Here is a 22422-nt window from a genome sequence, read left to right as displayed (position 1 = left end):
GCCACCAAGGAGTTTTTTGACCACCTCGGTGACTTCAGTCCCAGAGATGGGAGAGCCCACCTCAGAGTCCCCAGGCTCTGCTTCCTCATTGGAAGGCATGTTAGTGGGATTGAGGAGGTCTTCGAAGTACTCCTCCCACCGACCCTAACGTCCGAGTCGAGGTCAGCAGCGCACCATCCCCACCATATACGGTGTTGACACTGCACTGCTTCCCCCTCCCGAGACGCCGGACGGTGGACCAGAATCTCCTTGAAGCCATCCGAGTCGTTCTCCATGGCCTCTCCAAACTCCTCCCATGCCCGAGTTTTAGTTTTTGCCTCAGCAACAACCGAAGCCGGTACCAATCAGCGGCCTCCAAAAAAAAAAGTCCTATAGGACTCCTTCTTCAGCTTGACGGCATCCCTCACCGCCAGTGTCCACCAACGGGTTCGGGGATTGCCGCCACGACAGGCACCGACCACCTTGCGGCCACAGCTCCGGTCAGCCGCCTCAACAATAGAGGCACGGAACATGTCCCCCACCTCCCTCGGGACGTGGTTTAAGTTCTGCCGGAGGTGGGAGTTGAAGCTACTTCTGACAGGGGACTCTGCCAGCTGTTCCCAGCAGACCCTCACAACACGTTTGGGCCTACCAGGTCTGACCGGCATCTTCCCCCACCATCTGGTGATCAGTTGACAGCTCCGCCCCTCTCTTCACCCGAGTGTCCAAGACATATGGCTGCAAGTCCGGCGACACAACCACAAAGTCGATCATCGACCTGAGGCCTAGGGTGTCCTGGTGCCAAGTGCACATATGAACACCCTTATGCTTGAACATGGTGTTCGTTATGGACAATCCATGACGAGCACAGAAGTCCAATAACAAAACACCGCTCGGGTTCAGATCGGGGGGGCCATTCCTCCCAATCATGCCCTTCCAGGTCTTACTGTCATTGCCCACGTGGGCATTGAAGTCTCCCAGCAAAACGAGGGAATCCCCAGAAGGTATGCCCTCTAGCAACCCCTCCAGAGACTCCAAAAAGGGTGGATACTCCAAACTGCTGTTCGGCGCATTAGATTAATTTGTGAAAACCCACATTTTCATACACTGGAATACAATTAAGACTCTGCACATAATTGATTAAAGAATCATTTAATATCTAGCTGATGTCACAACCAACTGTCACAAAAAAAAAAAAAATCACAGTATCATAGACATACTATCACCACTTCCAGACACACAACAATGCACTGCATTGTGGGTTGAATGTTGCATTCATGGTCTGTACTACTGTAGGAATTTATGTAGGAATTTCTAAAGGCTTGTGACATGCGTCTTTCTCGGTTTTTCTCCATGTTTCTGGAGGGACCATGGGCTGGGCCACTCAGAGGTTGCACCAGCTGAAGCAAAACTACCCTAACACAATATTCTTTTTAGATTATTTGAACGTGGAAATGGTTTGTGTTGATACACCAGAGCAGTTACTGTATCAGACTGTGATGGCAACCTTAACAGAAGTTGTCTTGGATGCTGCTTCTTCCATGAATCCCCAAGTTAGCTTAACTTGGTCCTCCCAAGCTGGAGCAGTAGTGGCTGTATTAAAAAAAAAAAAAGACTCCCCAAAAAATAGCACAAGTACATGGTTAGGCAATAATATTTATTCTGATGTGTTTTCCTCATTTCATTTTTCACAGAATTTTTGGGTAACAGAAACATTTTATGACATTAAAAGACAAACATGATAGAAGGACTCTAACCATCTTCCAAACTCATTTATCCAGGGTAGGGTCAAAGGTGAGGTGTGACCTATCCCAGCAAATTTCAGGTAGAAAGCAGGCACTATGAATGGACAGGGTGCCATTCCACCATGGGGTGAACATACACTTTAGCAATTTAGCAACACAAGTTCTCCTAACTTGCATATCTCTGGACTGTGAAAGAAAACCACAGCAAACCCATGCAGACTTGAGGAGAACATGCAAACTCCACGGAGCAAGCATTTGGGACACAGACCAGTCTCCTTAACTGCAAGGCATCAGCGCCAGCCTTACGCCACCATGCCACCCAAAGCAAAAGCTGTCCTGTTTTATTAATGCATTCGTGATTTCACTTGATCAAACAGATTTTATTTAACAGAGTGACATTTCTCAAATTCATTTTTGTGATTTCTTTAATAATCCAACTAGTACAAAAATGTATGTTTAGGACAGACACATTAAATTTTGCCTTACATTAAGAATCTGTACTTAATAGGAAACATTAAGACATATAATTCTTCGCAAAAACATATTAAGTGACATTACCAATTAGGGCAATAAAGCTTAAATGCCTTTAATATAGAAACACTGTACATTTTTCTACTTTGAACACTTTATTACCACATATGAAAGAACAAGAATTAGAACCATAAAATATCTGATAGCACTTCTGTGCATGATCAGTATTTCAAACACACTGCTGGGAACACAAGGGACATTTTAAAACAAATCAGTTTATAATCTGAAGTCGCAGTCAAATGACAGCAGAAATGACACAATTCAGAATTCACTAACGTAGATTGTAGCATTACTATTAGCTTATGTTTCTGTATAGGAAATCAACTTCATATTTGTTAAAATTCTCTTTTTTCACGAAGCCTCCCACAAATGCCAAATTACTGTATAAATATTGCACTACAACAGATGCCTATATATAGAATATTGGTTTTGAAAAGGCGGCACGGTGGCGCAGTGGTAGCGCTGCTGCCTCGCAGTTAGGAGACCCGGGTTTGCTTCCCGGGTCCTCCCTGTGTGGAGTTTGCATGTTCTCCCCGTGTCTGCGTGGGTTTCCTCCGGGCGCTCCGGTTTCCTCCCACAGTCCAAAGACATGCAGGTTAGGTGGATTGGCGATTCTAAATTGGCCCTAGTGTGTGCTTGGTGTGTGGGTGTGTTTGTGTGTGTCCTGCGGTGGGTTGGCACCCTGCCCAGGTTTGGTTCCTGCCTTGTGCCCTGTGTTGGCTGGGATTGGCTCCAGCAGACCCCCGTGACCCTGTGTTCGGATTCAGCGGGTTAGAAAATGGATGGATGGATGGATGGATGGTTTTGAAAATGACATCCATTTGATTTAAAGCACAACTAAAAGCACATTTCTTATATAGTATATCATTTGGAAATGTTTATAGTACCCCATTATTCTACCTACAATTCTCTAGTGAAGTTTAGCACAAGTGTATCATAGTCACTGTGGCACTGGGCTTTAAATCCAGTTCAGCTCCCACCTCGACCTCACTCTGTGACCCTGATAAAGTTAACTAACTGTGTGGCCATTGTAAAACATATCAGGAAACAATGTGATGGACAGCACCTTCTGGGGTGGGTACTCCTCTATTACCTGGCTGGGAGACCAGGATCAAGAAAGGACAGAACAATTCCTGTCTCTGCCAGGGAGTTGGCAGAAGAGGCCAACAATACAAAGTGAATGAAATGGAGCAAGGACCTTTACCCTGTTGGGAGGCCAATACAATAAGAGGAAAGGGGGAGACAGCTGAACATGGCTACAGTCTCCCCTGATATGCTAGATAGTAGCATCCCTGTGCTTCGGAGCCTATACATACACCTGCAGGGCATGCTGGGGACTGTAGTGCCATGGAGCAGCGCTTTTGGTTCTGTGGGTGCCACAAGGGGGTGCTGCAGGGATCTGTGATTCCTACTTTCTTGGGCTTCCGCCCGACTTGGAAATACTTCCTATAGGCAATGCCCTGGCGCTTGAAGATACTCCAGGGCCTTACATAAAATCAGCCGCTCTGCCACACACCCAGATGAGTTCAAGTCAGGTGGAAGAGGACAAAGCTCACTTGGGAGGAGTGGAGGAAAGAAAAAGAAGAGAAACTTGGATTTTGCACCATGCTTGTGCAAACCATATTGAGAAGCTTTTGAAAAGGTGATTATTTGAAATAAAACCTTTTGTTTAAACCTGGGACTTGAGTCTATGGATTTGTATCTAGGGTTTGGGTGTTGCCACACTAGTTATAAAAACTGCCTGCCAAGTATGAAATAATCATAACGTTCACATCTGTTATTTGAAAGTGTTACAATTGATTAGTATGTTTTCTTTGTGGTTTTCTTTCTACAAAAGCTCTATCATTTTACAGCAAATGTAGTTTTTACATGTTTATTCATGTACTTAGCTTGATGCATAATGGCTTTTTCATAGGTAGGAGGATTATTTCTATCCTATTCTGTTTATACAAATTCCATTCACTTCCGATCCTATGGTTGAGTGTCAGGCTGCAGGCCCATATTTTACACCTGGGAGGGTAGAGGAAAGTTGTGAAACACCTTTAACATAATATGATGGGGTTCATCCAGTCATCCGTTTTCAAACCCACTTTATCCTGAAAAGGGTCACGGGAGAATATGATGGAGTATGAATTTAAAATATTTGAGATTCAATATGAATCTAGCAAATTGAAATTAAATCTTTAAAGGAGAATACTATTTTTTTTGAGAAAAAAAACCCAAAAACTTTGTTTTGCTGAAGACTCAACAGCAAAATTGTTTTCTATCACATACTAGAACAAGAAAGGTTTTTTTAAAAAATGATTCTGTAATTAAAACGGTCACATACTAGAGCATATCTCAGTTCAAACATTAAACACAATAAATATGCAATTGTTACAACACACACACTACTTCAGAGAGCCAATGTATTTTTGGCGATTGAGAACAACACAGAGATAACTTTCAGAATCTACAAAGGAGTCCACTGAATCATAATTTACATGAATAATTTACATCTTCTCAAATTACCCTAATAACTCACTAATATTACATGCCTGCATATGTCCACACTGACAAACTGTACATGGATGAGAATATCGGGCATCGGGACCATCATGACATGTCCTGCAAGGGGCAACACCTAAATTCCTGTTTTAGTCTTCCATTAAAGTCTAATATTTCTACAGTACATCCTGCTTGAATTTTGTCATTTTATTATTTTACAAGTAAATTAAATATGTATGCAAATTCTGAAATGCTATTTTTAGCTATTGTAATACAGTTAAAAAGTGAACCAGTGACAAGAGGGCTGCAGTGAGATCGCCACTCTGCGTTCAGCAGCTGCTGTAGCTTTGTAGACGACCGAGAAGCTCCTACAGCTCAGTGAGTAAAGCAGTTTGTTCTTTCCTGTCTGTGGCTGGCATGATGAGGTCAAGCGAGAGGGTCAGGCTGGTAAGCAGCTCGTGACTGTCACAGAGTTCTTTTCCTTTGGATCATTAGTGCTTGAATATTAAGAATTTAATTTGTTTGAAAATTGTCTCTGATTCATGCTATCCCATGATACATACTGGAATAATATCCAATTAACTTAAATGACCTTATTTATCTTATAGTAAAATGTAGTGAAATACAGTTAAACATTTTATTCTTATCAATTTACACACATAAGCTTTTCAAGTCTTTGATTTTTCAATGTAGTATATTTACATTAAAATTAACATAACATATATTTACAAAATATGATTTATTCATCAAAATGATTCTTTTCCTTAAGTCATACTAAAAATACTTCAAACTAATTGCTTTAAAATAAATTTAATCAACTTTATTTTTTCAGGAACTTTCTTCAAGACACAGTTAACCCCATACATATTTTCATAATATTTACCACAAACTCAACACTAATATGGAACACAAACACCAGTAAAAAATATACATAAAGTTCACTACAGTATTTTCTTTACTGGACAGGCACTTTATCAGGACAGATGACTTGTTATAGAAATATGTTGGGCTATTACAGTAGAAAACTGTTAGGAATAAAACTTTTTGAATGTAAACTTTTGATCACTATGTTGTGGGTTTAATTTTTCAAAACCACAGATTATAATTTAAATACTAAAGTTAATCCATCACCAACAGCTAGCATACTCATATTAACCCTGTGGTCTCTGAGGATTTTCTGGTTCAGGTCATGGAGGACTTGGCCACAGATGTCATTTGTTCTGTTTAGTACTCTGCCACCAAACAGCACCTGAAAAGTAGACAGGAAGGAAGGATACACAAACTTGGCTGTGAACTTTCACTTAATGTAATTATTTCAATACATTTCTAAAATTTCCCCTTGGGAATAATAAAGTATCTATCTATCTATCTAAAATAATTTAATGTACAAGTTATTTTTTGTGTGAATACTACAGATTTATGAGGCAGAGCTATTTGTAATCCAAGAATGTTTTAAAGTAAAGGGCTAAATTAAGCTTTTCAATGTGGACCTGACCTCCAGGAATGCAACTTATTTAAAAGTTGGTGTTCTGTGCAATAGTTTCCTCCAACTCTGCTTTTTCTTATTTATAGTAAACTAGCCATCCCCCGCAGCTCCGCCTGCTTAGTAGTGAAACAGGACAGTGAGGAGGGCCCTTCCTGGCTCCCCAATCCTAACGTCATGGTTCCCCCTCCTCTTGGCTTGCAGCTTCTCTCTCAGATTAGCGTGAATATAATGCTCCAGCAAGGGAACTATGATTCTTAGCGTGATGTGAGAAGCTGCAAAATCAACTGGAATGTTCAAGCAAATTATAGAAAAAAACCTGATCTAAATCCGTTACGTAGTTCTCTCGTTCGTTAGCTAAGAGGATATAAGATATGCCCGAGGCTGGCGTGTAAGTGAGGAGGGCCCTGCCTTCCACCCCTTGGCCCGCTACGTCTCTCGGATTTGTGCAAATGAATCGGTATCGCAAACAAACTATGATACTTGGCATGATGAGAGAGGTCACAAAATCAACTGGAATATTCAAGCAAATTATAGAAAATAATACAATCTAAATGCATTAAGTAGTTCTCTCGTGAAATGTTGACAGATAGACATTGGATTTTATATACATGGAGATATTTTAAATACTGTACAATTAATTAACTTGTTACAGCTGTATATGTATGTAATAAATTGTCTATCTTCTCCCTTTGCAGTATTTTTGATCCTTTGTCATCTTTTCTGTCCAGATTGCTGAAATTCTTTTTACCTCATTTTCCTGTTTGTCTGCTTTCAAGATCAGCTCACAAGTCAGAACTGATATTACACAAATGTAAGAAGCTATATATTCATTTTCTACAACTATCCTGCACTGTAAGCTATTGGCAAGTTCTGTTTTTCTACTACTTTGGAGACCCTGATATACATCTCACCAGTCCAGTTGTCATCCTTTTATAATGTACAGTATGAGTTAGCCCAGAGGAATAAAACATGAGCCAGCTCACTGCAGCCCAAGATTTCTCTGCCACATTCGTTAAATTATACTGTATATCACTAACTCCACTGCTAGGGTCAGAAAAAACAGAAAGGGTTTTGGTCAAAAGAAGAAAAGACTGCACAGGATCAAGAAAGGTACATCTTACATAAGGAAAGGGAAAACCCTGAAACTTGCCTGAGCTTGGCGAGGTTTCATTAGTCAGTGACTGCAAGTGCTATTTAAGAGAAGCACAAGATGGCTGCTGTAGCATTTATTTTTTCTCTTCATCTTTCTTTTGAATTTGGATTTTGCTACTTGTGTCTTCTCTTTATGATTTATTCTTATTTGTGGACTTTTTTGTGATCTTAAATTTTAATTCAATCATTTCTGTTTGCCTTTGGACATTCATTATTTTTTATTTCTTTTGTTTTTTTACTCTTTTTGGAATCTTTGTTGAATATATTTTTGAAATGTAAAAGAAACCCCCAAAAAACTCAGCTTTTGTAGACCAGGGGTTTTACAGTTGTTCTTATTCAGAATTTTAAATATAAAAGCTTTTACCCCCTTCTGTGGGCTTGTGCAGACCAAAAATCCTGCTGCTAAAGTCTGAAGTTTGGCTGCTTTTGTTATTAGGTCGCATCTGAAGCCTTGCAGTCTAGTTTACTGGTAAGCACGGGTCAACAATGTGGCGACTTAAGCGCAGATGTCTGAAAGTACAAGGTCTTTGGAATTACAAGGATGGAGAAAGAAGTTAACACTATTATTGGGGACACAAGTACCTCACATGCTCATCCACTAGACAAGAATACTAGCGATTACTAGGGTAATGAAAGTGAAAATGAGTTTGTACCCCATCAGTACAAAGGCCTAACAATCTGCCTAATAAAAATTACTCTGGAAAACATACTTACATTATCAATGGCTATGATTCCTCCTTTCCTAATGAGCTTCAAACACTTCTCATAATAATGATCATAACTTTCTTTATCAGCATCAATAAAGGCAAAATCAAATGTCTCTGCCTCTCCGGCTGCTATAAGCTCATCTGAAAAAAAAATATTACAAATGTTTAGTAATTATTTGTCAGTAATCAGTGTATGCTACTATTAAAGAAGCAAACAAACCAACAGTAACTGAACTTTATTACCAGGCAGCACAGTTGCTAGTGTATATCTTTAGTGTTACATCCATATACATAACAAGGTTAAATACAATTATACAATCCAATATATAATCCATTACATCATTACTACATTATATACAGAAGCAGTGAATCTTCACAAAAAAACAAATATATCAATCAATTTGGCAATGAAGAACTGCACTTATGCCTGGCAATATACACAGGAAGTTGTTATAAACGTAACATAATTTAGGCAGGATGGAAGAGTCTGGAGATGAGGAAGAGATCAGAGTGAAATACAGCCTGTGTTTAACTAGAATGACTGCAGTAGGAAAGAAATCATTTATGTGCCAAGTATAATAAGCTGGAGTTCCAGACATAGTAAAATGGGTGGGAGGCTTTCCAACCGAGCCACAAAATGCGGGCCAGGATCTTAATTGGCCATTCCTGAAGATGGTCACCTGAAATCAAACAATCTCCAACCGATTCCTGGTGGCTTTTGCTATTCAGGAAGTTTTTCAAAGCACAAAGAACCAACTTCATATGCAAAGAACTCATCCCAGAATGAAATGGTGCTTTCTTGAGCAAAGGTTCTACGGGGAACCACACAACCCAGTAAAGAACCATAAAATGCCATTAAAGAACAATTCCTTTTAAGAATAAGACAGAGGACCCTGCAGCAGTGATGCTAGGGTGGCCCTGCCTCTTGGGGTTCTATACACAGAACACATGGAATTGATGCCACTTCAATGAAACAATACATGGTTAACAAATAATAAAACAAAAGTCACAGAAATGTCATAAAAACATTAACAATAGCTCAAACATAACAAAAATGACAATAATAAAAGAAAATAGGGAAACAGCTAAGGCTATATAATAAAACAGAGAGCAGTTCTCACTTTTAGTGACTGGTAATGTTTCCATGATGGTAACAGTTGAAAGAGTTGGTTGCCTGGGTAAGTGTGGTCTTTCATGATATCTCCTGTACATTTCCTGACAGGTTATGTAAACAGGACCTTGGTGGAGTCCAGTTTTATAATTAAACATTCTGTACCATAATCCAGACAAATTCACATTCCACACCCTCAGCGTTAGCAAAACTAAGGAGAAGATTGTGGATTTCCACAAACAGGCAACAGAGCACAACCGCATCTACATCGGAGGTGAGGCTGTGGAGCAGGTCAGCAGCTTTAGGTTCCTTGGATTCACCCACACTGATGACCTTAAATGGTCAAGTCACACTGCGGCAGTAGTCAAGAAAGCCCAACAACGCCTCTACTTCCTCAGGAGACTGAGTAAAGCCTGGATGTCCCTGTGCAGATTCTACAGGTGTACTGTGGAATCCATCCTGACAGGATGCATCACATCCGGGTAAAGCAACTGCTCAGTTCAGGGCTGCAGAGCTCTGCAGCCTGTGATGAACACAGAATAGCAGATCACTGGCACACAGCTCCCTGCGATCCATGACATCCACGCTACACGCGGTCTCAGAAAAGTGAACCGTATCAGGTGGGACCCCAGCCACCCTGCACTGTCACTTTTCACCCTCCTCCCATCAGGGAAGTGACTAAAGTTCTAAAGACTAAAAAGTCTGAACCCAAATGGCTAATCTGTAGCCATTACAGAAAAGTACACAGATCATTCTAATCAACTTAACGGTAAACATAATAAAAACAACTGGCTGAAGGAGCAAGATGATCCTGGAATGTCCTGCTTGGTGTTCAGTGTTGACACTGGCTACCCATATACATAAACTGGATGAGGAGGTTAAACATATTTATAAACTGTTATGTTATTATTTGGTATAACAAATGTTCAGACACCCGTCTTGTTGCAAAGCTTGAAATCAAATTAAATTAGACCTGTTTTTCATTTTTTTTTAGGAAAAATGATTCTAACTTTCAAAGCCTCCTTTCCACAAGTGTGCAAACTTCAAGATTTGTTAGCTGGAAATCCTATTAAAGTCAAATACAACCGATTCTCATTCAGAAATTGCCAGATTGTTTAAAAAGATGGCTCTGAAACCTACTTTGCTTTTTCAAACATTGCCTTGAAAAGAACAGTTCATACATTTTTAGTGTTTTGTTTGTGAGAAGCGGCTCTGGAATTAAGCTTACGTTTTTCTTGTGTTATTTGAGATATTTGTGTTATATAATATTTAGAGCAACTTACTTGTCAATATTTATGCTGACTAGTTTTTGCTAGCAGCTAAAAGAAGCTGACAATAACTAAAATAGGTTTGGGTGCGATGGTACCAGGCCTACTGTCCATGAACTAGTGAGGAGCCTGACAGTCCAAGAGGACTTTGCAAAACAGCCATTGCTCCTCCATTGAGACAGCACATTTAAGAAGATGTAGAAATGTAGTTGGGATGAACTGGGGGGTCCTGTAATGGGAAGAATATCTTGAGCAAACTGCGGTCATGCTGGAGGAATCATGAAATTGACCCTTGCAATCTTGCTGGGGAAAAGGGTGCAAACACTGCTCTCCCCTGTACAGGAGATTTTCAAATGAGGATAAATGAAAAGGATCACATGTAGACTAAGTCTTTTCCAAAAGTAAAACATCTGTCATTGTTTAGTATTGTTATCATGTGCCTAGATTTACATATAATAAAAAATATAAAGGGTTCATGCACTAGCATAGCAATTTTCAGTGTTCATCATTTTGGAGTGTACTACTGTATCTTACACATTCTTGTCAATTAGGTTATTTTAATTTATAAGTTACAATATTATTAGAAACATTTTACTTTATTGTTAAAGATAGTTTTTCTCTTAAGTATATGTTAATAAATAATTCTGAAATGATTTCAAGAGCATTAGTTATCATTGACCATTTATTTACTTACCTAAAGTTTGAACTGCTTCTTTAATCCTCAAATCAATTTTATGCTCAACTCCAGCCTGTAAAATAAAGTGAAGAATTCTCACTATAACTTTACATTTAAAAGACATATTCACAGAAACGTTTACTGGACAATTAAGCATTTTACAAAGATTTGTTGCAGGAAGTCTAAATTTTCATTTCACAGATTATTTCATTGTATTTCATTTACGTTTCAAACCTGATTAATCCAACAATGGCTTGTATGGAATGATTTGATAAAAACACAAGCGGGTAATTTGTGTTGAACAAATTAAGTTTTTTATAAAAAGGCAAATGAAAAGTAGAAAAGAAATCCTGTTCAATTAAAATGGTGAATACACACTCAAGTGAAAATGTAAGTAACCCTCTTTCAATTTGGGGTTTTATATATCAGCACACTAGAAACCATCCAGTCCTTACCTAAAAGTCCTAAAATGTGAGGCATCTTATAACATATCACATTTTACTCGGTCATTATTTATTCAACTAAAAAAGGCAAGACGGTGAAGCATATTATAAAAAAGTGCAACTTTATCGCTAACATATAAAGGATATATAAAGGCAGAGGCTGTTGATCAAATTCACTTGATTAGTTGGAGATCACAAAGTATTAACACTAGAATTACCAAAGCCTACGAAAAAACTCATAATCCTGGCCCACCTTAAATCTGTTTGCACCTCTCCATTAGCGTTTTTTGTTGTAAATATGTCGATCAACGCAAGCAGCAAGCAGCCTGCTATCCCATCCCCCACCAATGCAGAAAGGGCAGTAAGTTCTCTCAGCTCAAGTCTGTTTACCTGCGTGTGAGTTGCCGGGAGTTGTATAGGGTAAATACTATATCATTATTTGGAATACATGCATTTCATGTGTGTTCCATGTATACAACAATCTATGTAAACACATCATCCATCCATCCATTATCCAACCCGCTATATCCTAACTACAGCGTCACAGGGGTCTGCTGGAGCCAATCCCAGCCAACACAGGGTGCAAGGCAGGAAACAAACCCCAAGCAGGGTGTGCGCGCACACACACACACACACACACACTAGGGACAATTTAGGATCGCCAATGCACCTAACCTGCATGTCTTTGGACTGTGGGAGGAAACTGGAGTACCCGGAGGAAACCCACGCAGACACGGGAGAACATGCAAACTCCACGCAGGGAGGACCCGGGAAGCGAACCCGGGTCTCCTAACTGCGAAGCAGCAGCACCACCGTGCTGCCCTAAACACATCATTAAAGCATAAATGTTATACTTATCTTCCTAAAGCGTAAAGTCAAACTGCAGAACTTCCTCAGTTTGATCGACACGGGAATGCTCACAAAGTACACGTGCAGGCTGCTTGCTGCTTGTGTTGATCGACACATTTAAAACACAAAAGATGCTGAAGGAGAGGTGCGAATGGATTTAAGGTGGGCCGGAGTTTTTTTGTACACTTTGGCAATTCTACTGTAGTGTTAAAAGTATATATAAAAGCACAGGCTTGTCATTTTGCTCAGGTGTGGTGAAAAGTGTACTAACAGCATTCAAAGAATGAAAAGAGGCTGTATTGACCTTAACAGAACTGTTGCAGTTATCAGTTTAGGCAGAGTTATAAGACCATTTCTGACTAATGTGATGTCCATCATTCCACAATGAGAACGTTGATTTTATAAATGTCTAACATTCAAGACAGGAAATTCCAAAAGCCCAGAAAATACAATGAGTGATCTGCAGGCCTCTTTCAACATAGCAAACATTCCAGTTCACGATTCCACTATCACAAAAGACTGGAAAAGCACAGTGTTCAGGGAAACTGAAAACTCACATTAAAAAGAACATTGTAACACTGCTGAGGTTTACAATAATGCATTTGAACAAGCAATGACCAGTGTAGAATTGAGACCAAAGAGAAGTTTGTTATTTACTATGCACAACACCATGCTTGGTGAAAACTACACACAGGATAGCACCATTAGAAGTTCACATCAACTGTTAAAAAAGGTGGAAAGGAATTGATGTTTGGGGTTTGTTTTTGGGGAAAGAGATCTGGATGTCCTCCATGAGTTCTTCTTTATACCACATTATTCTGGAAGACAGCATGAGCCCATCTCTTTGAAATGGCATAATCAGGAGGAAGAAACTGGACAACAACCCCAAACAGAATAACATGACACCTAAAAGTTTGAAATGCTGTCACAGGATTTTAAAAAGCTGGAAACAAAACAAGAGGAACTCAAACACCAATGTACTAAAAAAGCATTTAATGGGGGAGTGGGACAAAACTCATCTAAAACAATGTAACAGAGTGATAAACTTTACCGAAAACAAGTCATTCAGGTTAATTCTGGTAAAGACGGTATTACAGGCTACTGAATCATTGGGTATACTAACTTTTACAAACACACATATATTTTACAGTGTTATCTAATAATAGAACAATATACTGTAAATATTTAAAATGTACTTTATGAAGTAGAGCACTTTTACAGGTGTATTGAGACAAAACTGGCTAATATTGTAGTTGACATTTTTTTTAAATTTCTGATTAAATGTTTAAATTAAAGTATACATCTTTAATGGGCTTTTTAATCCAAGGAATTTTTTTTTGATGTTTGTTTGTTGTTAAAAAGCTTTCTTCAGAGATTGATAACTTTTTAGTATAATTGTTTGATGCCACTTTGTTTGATCTGGGATGCTGCCATTGTGTGCAGTTTTGTTGCAGCAGTTGTTATGAGTGATATCAAGGGGTCACATGTCATTGGGGGTCAAGGGTATAAAGTTCAGCTCCATATACTTCCTGGTATTCTGAGACTGGATGACTTTTTTTTACATGTGTTGTGCTTTGCTTTCAAGTCTTTTGACCTGGTTTCTATATTTCTTGTTTGTCCTTTTTGAATTTGCTACTTGGTTTCTAGAATAGTCTTTCACAAAACACAAGACTAACTTTTTGGTTATGACCTTCACCAATTTCTGTTGCAAATTTAATTTCCTATTCCTTAGTTAAAAAAAAAAAAATCTGCCTTTGAAGGCAGTAACAACAACAAGAAAAATCCTAAATCTAAAAAAAAGATTCATATGTAGTTACACACTACTCATCTGTAACTACCAGTTATCTAGGTTTGAATATCTTCCTAAAATGAATGAGAAAAAGTATACATTTTAAACAATATATTCAGCCTGGTTTTCAGATGGGCATGGGAAGGCACATACTGCTCACTCTTACTCTGGTTTGAACTTCTACCAGCTACTGTCATGTGTTCAGTGTAAGGTCTGAATTTGTCCAGATTTTGGACTGTACCACTGGATTTATATAATTCACACTAAATGTATGTCTATTTTGTTAAATGCAAGAAGAAACATTTGAGAACTTAAGATATATATGGTCTTGTCTGCATGTCAGTGTTGAAAGGATGCTACTTTCATACATGAGCTGTATCCAGTGTAGATATGTGACAAGTAGACCTCATTACTGCAATAAGAACAGTCACAGCATGTGGTCCTGACAATAAAGGGGTTAACTTGGCAAAGGCAGCGCACACACACCCTTCCACCCTTTTACCACCAGTATAGCTACATGCTTATGAGGAATTCTCCAGAACTAATTATTTTAGGGGCACAGTTTAACCTATTTTTGCAGATCCCAGTCCAGTAAGGGGCCACATGGGCGGTTGTTGCAATGTGCTTATCTGTTATGATGGCCAAACTACCTAGGGATTTCTTAAAGACTGTGCTGGTTTTTAAAACTTCAGGGACACTGATGACAGAAGTGGGAGATGTAGGATTCCAGAGAATGACCCTGACCTGGCTGGGGCTTAATGGCTTTGTCCATGTGAACCTCCAGTGAATTTGAAATAGAGAACCTAGCAGGATAAGTAGTTCAACTAGTGGAAAAAAGAGCAGCCATAGAGTTGAGAAGGTGCAGAAGGTGACAGAAATAAGTGCTCAAGTGGGAAAGTGGTGGACCAGTCAACCCTTATCTATTCATTATACTTTTATTGTAATAAAAGTCTGTGCATTATTCATTGCAATATTGTATAAAAACAAAACATTAAATAATAAAAATAGCATCTTAATTACCTGAGAGGGCTATAAAATCTGTTTAGAATGTATTTCTACAGAGAAAAGAAGTGAGACAACTTGGAGACTTGGACAACAAAGGGATCTGGAAATAATCATTTTATCATATATTCCTGGTACTACTTTCTTGAAGTAAAGATGCATTTTTCTATATGCTTGTGTGACGGTAGTGACTTATCAGGAGTGAGACAACTTGGAGACTTGGACTAAAAGAAGATGTTGGAAGACAGACTGAGGGTCCATTACTCTGTAAACAGCATTAGTACAGTGGTGTGAAAAACTATTTGCCCCGTTCCCGATTTCTTATTCTTTTGCATGTTTGTCACACAAAATGTTTCTGATCATCAAACACATTTAACCATTAGTCAAATATAACACAAGTAAACACAAAATGCAGTTTTTAAATGATGGTTTTATTATTTATGGAGAAAAAAAATCCAAACCTACATGGCCCTGTGTGAAAAAGTAATTGCCCCCTGAACCTAATAACTGGTTGGGCCACCCTTAGCAGCAATAACTGCAATCAAGCGTTTGCGATAACTTGCAATGAGTCTTTTACAGCGCTCTGGAGGAATTTTGGCCCACTCATCTTTGCAGAATTGTTGTAATTCAGCTTTATTTGAGGGTTTTCTAGCATGAACCGCCTTTTTAAGGTCATGCCATAGCATCTCAATTGGATTCAGGTCAGGACTTTGACTAGGCCACTCCAAAGTCTTCATTTTGTTTTTCTTCAGCCATTCAGAGGTGGATTTGCTGGTGTGTTTTGGGTCATTGTCCTGTTGCAGCACCCAAGATCACTTCAGCTTGAGTTGACGAACAGATGGCCGGACATTCTCCTTCAGGATTTTTTGGTAGACAGTAGAATTCATAGTTCCATCTATCACAGCAAGCCTTCCAGGTCCTGAAGCAGCAAAACAACCCCAGACCATCACACTACCACCACCATATTTTACTGTTGGTATGATGTTCTTTTTCTGAAATGCGGTGTTCCTTTTATGCCAGATGTAACGGGACATTTGCCTTCCAAAAAGTTCAACTTTTGTCTCATCAGTCCACAAGGTATTTTCCCAAAAGTCTTGGCAATCATTGAGATGTTTCTTAGCAAAATTGAGACGAGCCCTAATGTTCTTTTTGCTTAACAGTGGTTTGCATCTTGGAAATCTGCCAAGCAGGCCGTTTTGCCCAGTCTCTTTCTTATGGTGGAGTTGTGAACACTGACCTTAATTGAGGCAAGTGAGGCCTGCAGTTCTTTAGACGTTGTCCTGGGGTCTTTTGTGACCTCTCGGATGAGTCGTCTCTGCGCTCTTGGGGTAATTTGGGTCGGCTGACCACTCCTGGGAAGGTTCACCACTGTTCCATGTTTTTCCCCATTTGTGGATAATGGCTCTCAATGTGGTTCGCTGGAGTCCCAAAGCTTTAGAAATCGCTTTATAACCTTTACAAGACTGATAGATTTCAATTACTTCTGTTCTCATTTGTTCCTGAATTTCTTTGGATCTTGGCATGATGTCTAGCTTTTGAGGTGCTTTTGGTCTACTTCTCTGTGTCAGGCAGCTCCTATTTAAGTGATTTCTTGATTGAAACAGGTGTGGCAGTAATCAGGCCTGGAGGTGGCTACGGAAATTGAACTCAGGTGTGATACACCACAGTTAGGTGATTTTTTAACAAGGGGGCAATTACTTTTTCACACAGGGCCATGTAGGTTTGGATTTTTTCTCCTAAATAATAAAACCATCATTTAAAAACTGCATTTTGTGTTTACTTGTGTTATATTTGACTAATGGTTAAATGTGTTTGATGATCAGAAACATTTTGTGTGACAAACATGCAAAAGAATAAGAAATCAGGAAGGGGGCAAATAGTTTGTCACACCACTGTAGATGAGGTGAGTAATGGGGAGCTGAACCCAGACAGAAATGTAAATAGCTGCTTCCTGTCCAAGACAGAAGAAATAATCGAGACCAGGAAGAGATTTGTTGGGTTTGTGAAATGTACACTTTTAGGCAAAGAACAAAAATTGTAAGAGTCACGTAAGGAAGGAAGCAAGGTACTTCTTAGAATGGTGGATATATACATATATATTTTTAACATTTTGTTGAATTTATTAAAAGCAAGTAAAATTTCATACAAGCAAGTCAAACTTGACAAAGATATGTTTAAATCAACCACTACCCATGAGAAAGAGAGCTAGGCCAACAGTCAGAGTGAAACTTTAAGAGTTTAACTTATTCTAAAATCTTATTGATCAGATCCTGCCTGGTTTTAAAAAAGTTTTGAACAGATCCTATAAGTGAGAATTAGATTTTTTCCAATTTCAAATAGTATATAACATCATTTACCCACTGACTTAAAAGAGGTGTGTTAGGATTCTTCCAGTTGATCAAAATAAGTCTGCGTGCTAATGATGAAGTAAAGGCAATTTGTTTGTTTGTCCTTCTCCACTTTAAGCCCATCTGGAAGTACTCCAAACACAGCTGTTAGTGAATTAGGAGGGATTGTGACACCAAGGCTGTCTGAAAGGCACTTAAAGGTTTTGGTCCAGAATGAAGTTAATTTGGTACACGCCCAAAACATGTGACCCAGTGAGGCGGGAACTTGATTGCAATGTTCGCAGGTTGGATCTTGACCTGGAAACATTTTGGACAATTTTAAGTGAGAAAGATATGCTCAATAGAAGATTTTAAGTCAAATAATTGTATGCTTTGCGCATATGGAGCTCAAGTGAATTCTGTGCATGGCTACCTTCCACTCCTTTTCTGAAATGTTGAGTAAGAGATCCTTTTCTCACTGTACTCTGGGATCTTTAAAAGGAAGGGACTTTAAAATGTTCTTATATATTACAGAGATGCTGTCTGAGTCCTCAAAACTAACCAATATTTCTTCCAGAATAGACGTAGGTGGGAGGTGAAGAAAACTGGGCACATTCTGGTTGATACAAATACTGTATGTATCATCAAGCTGGATATTTTCTATAATTTGTTAGTTCAAATAGTTACGCTAAAAATCTTACCTCTTTCCATATAGGTTTTCCTATGTTGGCATATTCTTCACTAACATCACAAGCAACTACCTTCCCATCATCTGGTAACAAAAGTGCCATATTCAGAGTATTATATCCAGTATAGACTCCTGAAATGTAAGGTACCATATTGAAAATTGATTAGAAGTAGTGTACAACAAAGCATACAGGCGAGGAAGAGTATCATCTGCGCTGGAAAACAAGTCATTAAAAGAAATGGGGAAACTATATTCATATATTGTGGTCCAACAAAACCAACATCTAAGAATGGATGAACAAGCAGTAACTTTATAATTATTAATGCAACCCTCTTGACTTTCTGCTGGGAACTGAAGTCCTATGTAGGCTTACAAACACATCATTACCAACTTCAAGTGCTTTCTTTGTCTTGATAAGTTTTGCAAGGTTGGCCATCAACTGAGCTTGTTCACATGCTACCATCATGAAGTGGTAAGGGTGCTCCATAGTCTTCTGAAAAAAGAAAAAAAATTGTGAAGCCTTATAAGAGAATAGAAGCTGGTCAGGTGTTTGTTTGTTTTTTTAAACAGCAATCATAAATTTGACGAAGGTGACAGAGTGGCTATTGACAGAGATTCTTATTACAGTATTGGCACAGGAGGCTGCGCGGTGCTCACCAATCTGATATACTGAGTTTGAGTCCTGGCTTAGTCACTGTCGGTATGGAGTGTGCACATTCTCCCTGTGTTCGTTTTTATTTTGAGTTTTTCAGCATTCCTCCAAGCAACAAATATAATAATGTTAGCCGAGGTGAGAAGTAAGTGTAAGTGAAACTGAGATATCTATCCAAAGTGCCCTGCTGGCCCTTAAAAGGATAAGTTTGGTATTTTTCAGGTCAAAGTTACTTCTTCACAAACATGGCATTTACTATTCATGCATTAGCCATGTGAAATTGTATTCTAAAGTTACATGTTTTCGATATATTTTAAAAAATATCTTGCCCTTCTTGGTATTTATGGGGAACCATAAAAAAAAAATCATAAAAGCTTACTGAATATATCAACTTTGAAGCAGCAAAAGTTTCAATATAAATAAACATACCTTCCATGTTTCTAAAGCATGTTTGTGACAACAAAGGGATCTGGAAATAATCATTTTATCATATATTCCTGGTACTACTTTCTTGAAGTAAAGATGCATTTTTCTATATGCTTCTGTGGTGGTAGTGACTTAGCAGGAGGAGTTTAACATAAATACGTAACTAAATCACCACAATACCAAGCACATGATTTGATCTTTCGAGAGGAAACCACAACCCCGGGGATGAAAGGTTCTTGCAGAGGAAGAACTGAGGTAGTGCACATAGCTGCTATTCTTTAAAAATGGCTGAATCTTATAATATTGTCATGTTTTTCTGTTTGAAAATGACATGGGTAGGCTTTTTACAATGTGTGTGCAATCTCAAGACATGAACCATTGCTCTATCAAACTTTCTTAGCTTTAAAAATTAACATATTCCTAGGTGTTTCAGCTTTTATTTTCTGATGATGCTCTGTAACCCATGGCTTCCATTATAAAATGCTAGGGCAGGCTAGACATTTTTAAAAAAAATATTGAACACACTTATTTAACTTCTGAACACAATTTTGCACGGCAAATGTATATACAGTACATCATGTTAGTTAAAAAATTACTTTGACTTGAAAAATAGCAAACTTATCCTTTAAGACTCAGAAAAGATTCAGAAAAGGAACAAAAGGAAGGACAAATTTAGAGGCTGGTTAATTTAAAGTTATCTGTGTCACTGAATGGGTGTCCTCAGACAAACAGAATGCTGTTGTGTCATTTTCATATGAGTGAACATCAGGAAGAAAATGCTTTAACAATTAAAACATTTCAAAAACGTTGGACAGCAAACTTGAAAGATCAGAAAGTAACATTCATATAAAATGTGAATAAACTATTGGGATTAAACTATTTTCAAACTCGTTAAATAATGGTAGAATTTGCAGACAAACAGCATGTGTAACTAAAATAGCAGGCCAAATAAAAAGAAGAAATAGTTGTAATGACAATTAGTACGCAATGTGGACCTCCATGGACTGAGCTGAGAATCCAAGTACAGTACTAGAAGCTTCACTTTGACAAGAAATGTGGTGTAACTTTAAGCAGTTTACAAAAAAATGTACAAATATTAAACTAGACTCAGCATATACTTTGGGATATGGCGCCATCTTCTGTACAAATATTGAAATTGTTAAAAATGGGGTGTCTGTAGTCTATTTTCTAATTTCGATAAAACTGGTCTAATTAACTTATAAAAAGTTTTAAAAACATGTGTTTCTATTATTTTACAGACATTACCACTGATTTACACCTTTTGATGGATTATTTTTAGATGGAATGGTATCTACATAAAACAATTCTCTTTTTATATATTGTTTGCTCTTTAGTTGTTAATCCTTATATTTATTAATGCATTTACAGAGCCCACTTATGCTACTTCAGAATCATGAGGTGCTAAAGCCTATCCACACAATATTGGGCACAACACAGAAGTCAGGACCCCAGCCCACCTCAGGGCACATGGCAGATTTATACTTGCTAATAAGATTGACCTGCACTTGTGTAGGATGTTTCAACAGAACCACAGGTAAAATGTCTAAAATTGACACAGATGGTTAGCTGGCCAGGAAATGAGACAAGGAGTATTTGTACTTTAATTTCTGAATTTATTTTTAGAAATATATTTAACACATTTTGAGTCTAGCTGAAAATAATCAAAATGTTCTTGTCAGCCTTTTAATACAACTAAAGCCTAAAACAAGTAATTTCAAAGGAGATGTGCATTCTCTGACTTGGAAAGAAGCAGCAGAATTCATTTTGCATCATCCTTTTCATTCTGATCAGAATCCCAGAACCTGTCCACATACAGTATACACGACTCCTTGCTGCATTAACAGTTTACTATCTTTTTTTTTTTTTTTTAAAAACAGAACTAGATTTTTGTTGAGGTGTCTCATTAGTTAGTGAGTGATCGTACATCTACAACTGTTTAAATTCTAGCCAAATCACTGTCTGTGTTGAGTCTTCATGTCTCCCATGTGTTTGCACCCACATCCCAAAGACTTGTGTGTTAACGTTATTGGATGACTCAAAAATGTCCCATTTTCAGTTACAGTGAGGACATGCATGAGAACATCCTCTCATGGACAGGCCTTTCTATTTAGGAGTAGTAATGCTAGGACACATTCTGTCACTCTATTACTATACAGATAGATTAGGAGAGTTTGAATAATTAGTGAGTGGATAAATTACATTTTTAAGTAATCTGACTTAGCTGTTAAAATTTTGGAAACCCTGGAAACTGCAGTTATAATCCAAGCTATTGACTAAATCATTTCATTTGCCCAAACTCCAAATGACCATCTCTGAAAAATACCAGGTATGTAACATGATATATGATTGTGCTATATAAAAAGTGATATATAAAATGATTATTTACTAAGACACATTCTGAAGCTATGCATTAATTAATAACAAGACAAAGAATCTAATTTCTGTCATCACAGAGTACTTGAATTTAAACCAAGTAAACAAAAGAGGATTTGCTTTTTTTCTGCTTTCTCAGACAGACATTTGCCCTTCCAGAGTTTTACAGAATCCAAGTATCACCATACGAGTGAGAAGGACTGTGCCAAGTCAGTGCCTGGTGACCCATCCAGACTGGGTACTGCTCAGTGTCCGATCCTACTGGAGTAAGCTTGTGCACCTATGACCATGACCCGGATTAAGCAGGTTTGATAATTGATATTAGCATTGGTCAAACGGGGTTTGCACTGCTCATCTTATCAAAAAACCCCAAATGGAAATAACAAGAATGTCCATCATCAAGCGTTACCATTCATGCAGTTGCCAATTTGCACAACTCAATTGTTTCCCAACCAAAATTCAAAGACTTTATAGTAAAGACTTTACATGGGTCTAGTCTAATTAAAATTTTGTTAAACCATAAATGTATAAAGACAAATTAGGGCAATGGACTTTACTTCTGAAATCATCTTGTTCAAAAACATGGTCTCCACTTGGATCTGTATAAGCACCTTGACAACACACTTGGGGCAGTTATTTCTAAAAAGTACTTATTAAAAATGTACCAAATTGTCAAGGGATTACTTTACTCAATACTTTGTGGAAAAAGT

At 38.2% G+C, this 22422-nt stretch overlaps 1 protein-coding gene across 3 annotated transcripts in view; it reads right to left on the bottom strand.

The window, feature by feature from the left end:
• Positions 1-5540: 5540 nt before the first annotated feature.
• Positions 5541-22422, bottom strand: part of comtd1 (catechol-O-methyltransferase domain containing 1) — a 32121-nt gene continuing 15239 nt past the window's right edge. For 2 of the 3 annotated variants that reach the window (XM_039773299.1, XM_039773288.1), the window contains exons 3-7: positions 18628-18733; positions 18254-18372; positions 11161-11215; positions 8095-8228; positions 5541-5991 (exon numbers count right to left, since the gene is read on the bottom strand). In XM_039773299.1, coding sequence (XP_039629233.1) covers positions 5842-5991; positions 8095-8228; positions 11161-11215; positions 18254-18372; positions 18628-18733 — 564 coding nt within the window. In that variant the 3' untranslated portion in view covers positions 5541-5841. The remainder of the gene's footprint in view (positions 5992-8094; positions 8229-11160; positions 11216-18253; positions 18373-18627; positions 18734-22422) is intronic. The other variant, XM_039773294.1, reaches the window with a different exon arrangement.

The sequence above is a fragment of the Polypterus senegalus genome, chromosome 1 (genome assembly GCF_016835505.1).
Source record: "Polypterus senegalus isolate Bchr_013 chromosome 1, ASM1683550v1, whole genome shotgun sequence".
In the NCBI taxonomy this organism is placed as follows: domain Eukaryota; kingdom Metazoa; phylum Chordata; class Cladistia; order Polypteriformes; family Polypteridae; genus Polypterus; species Polypterus senegalus.
This window is presented reverse-complemented; position numbering and strand designations above follow the sequence as displayed.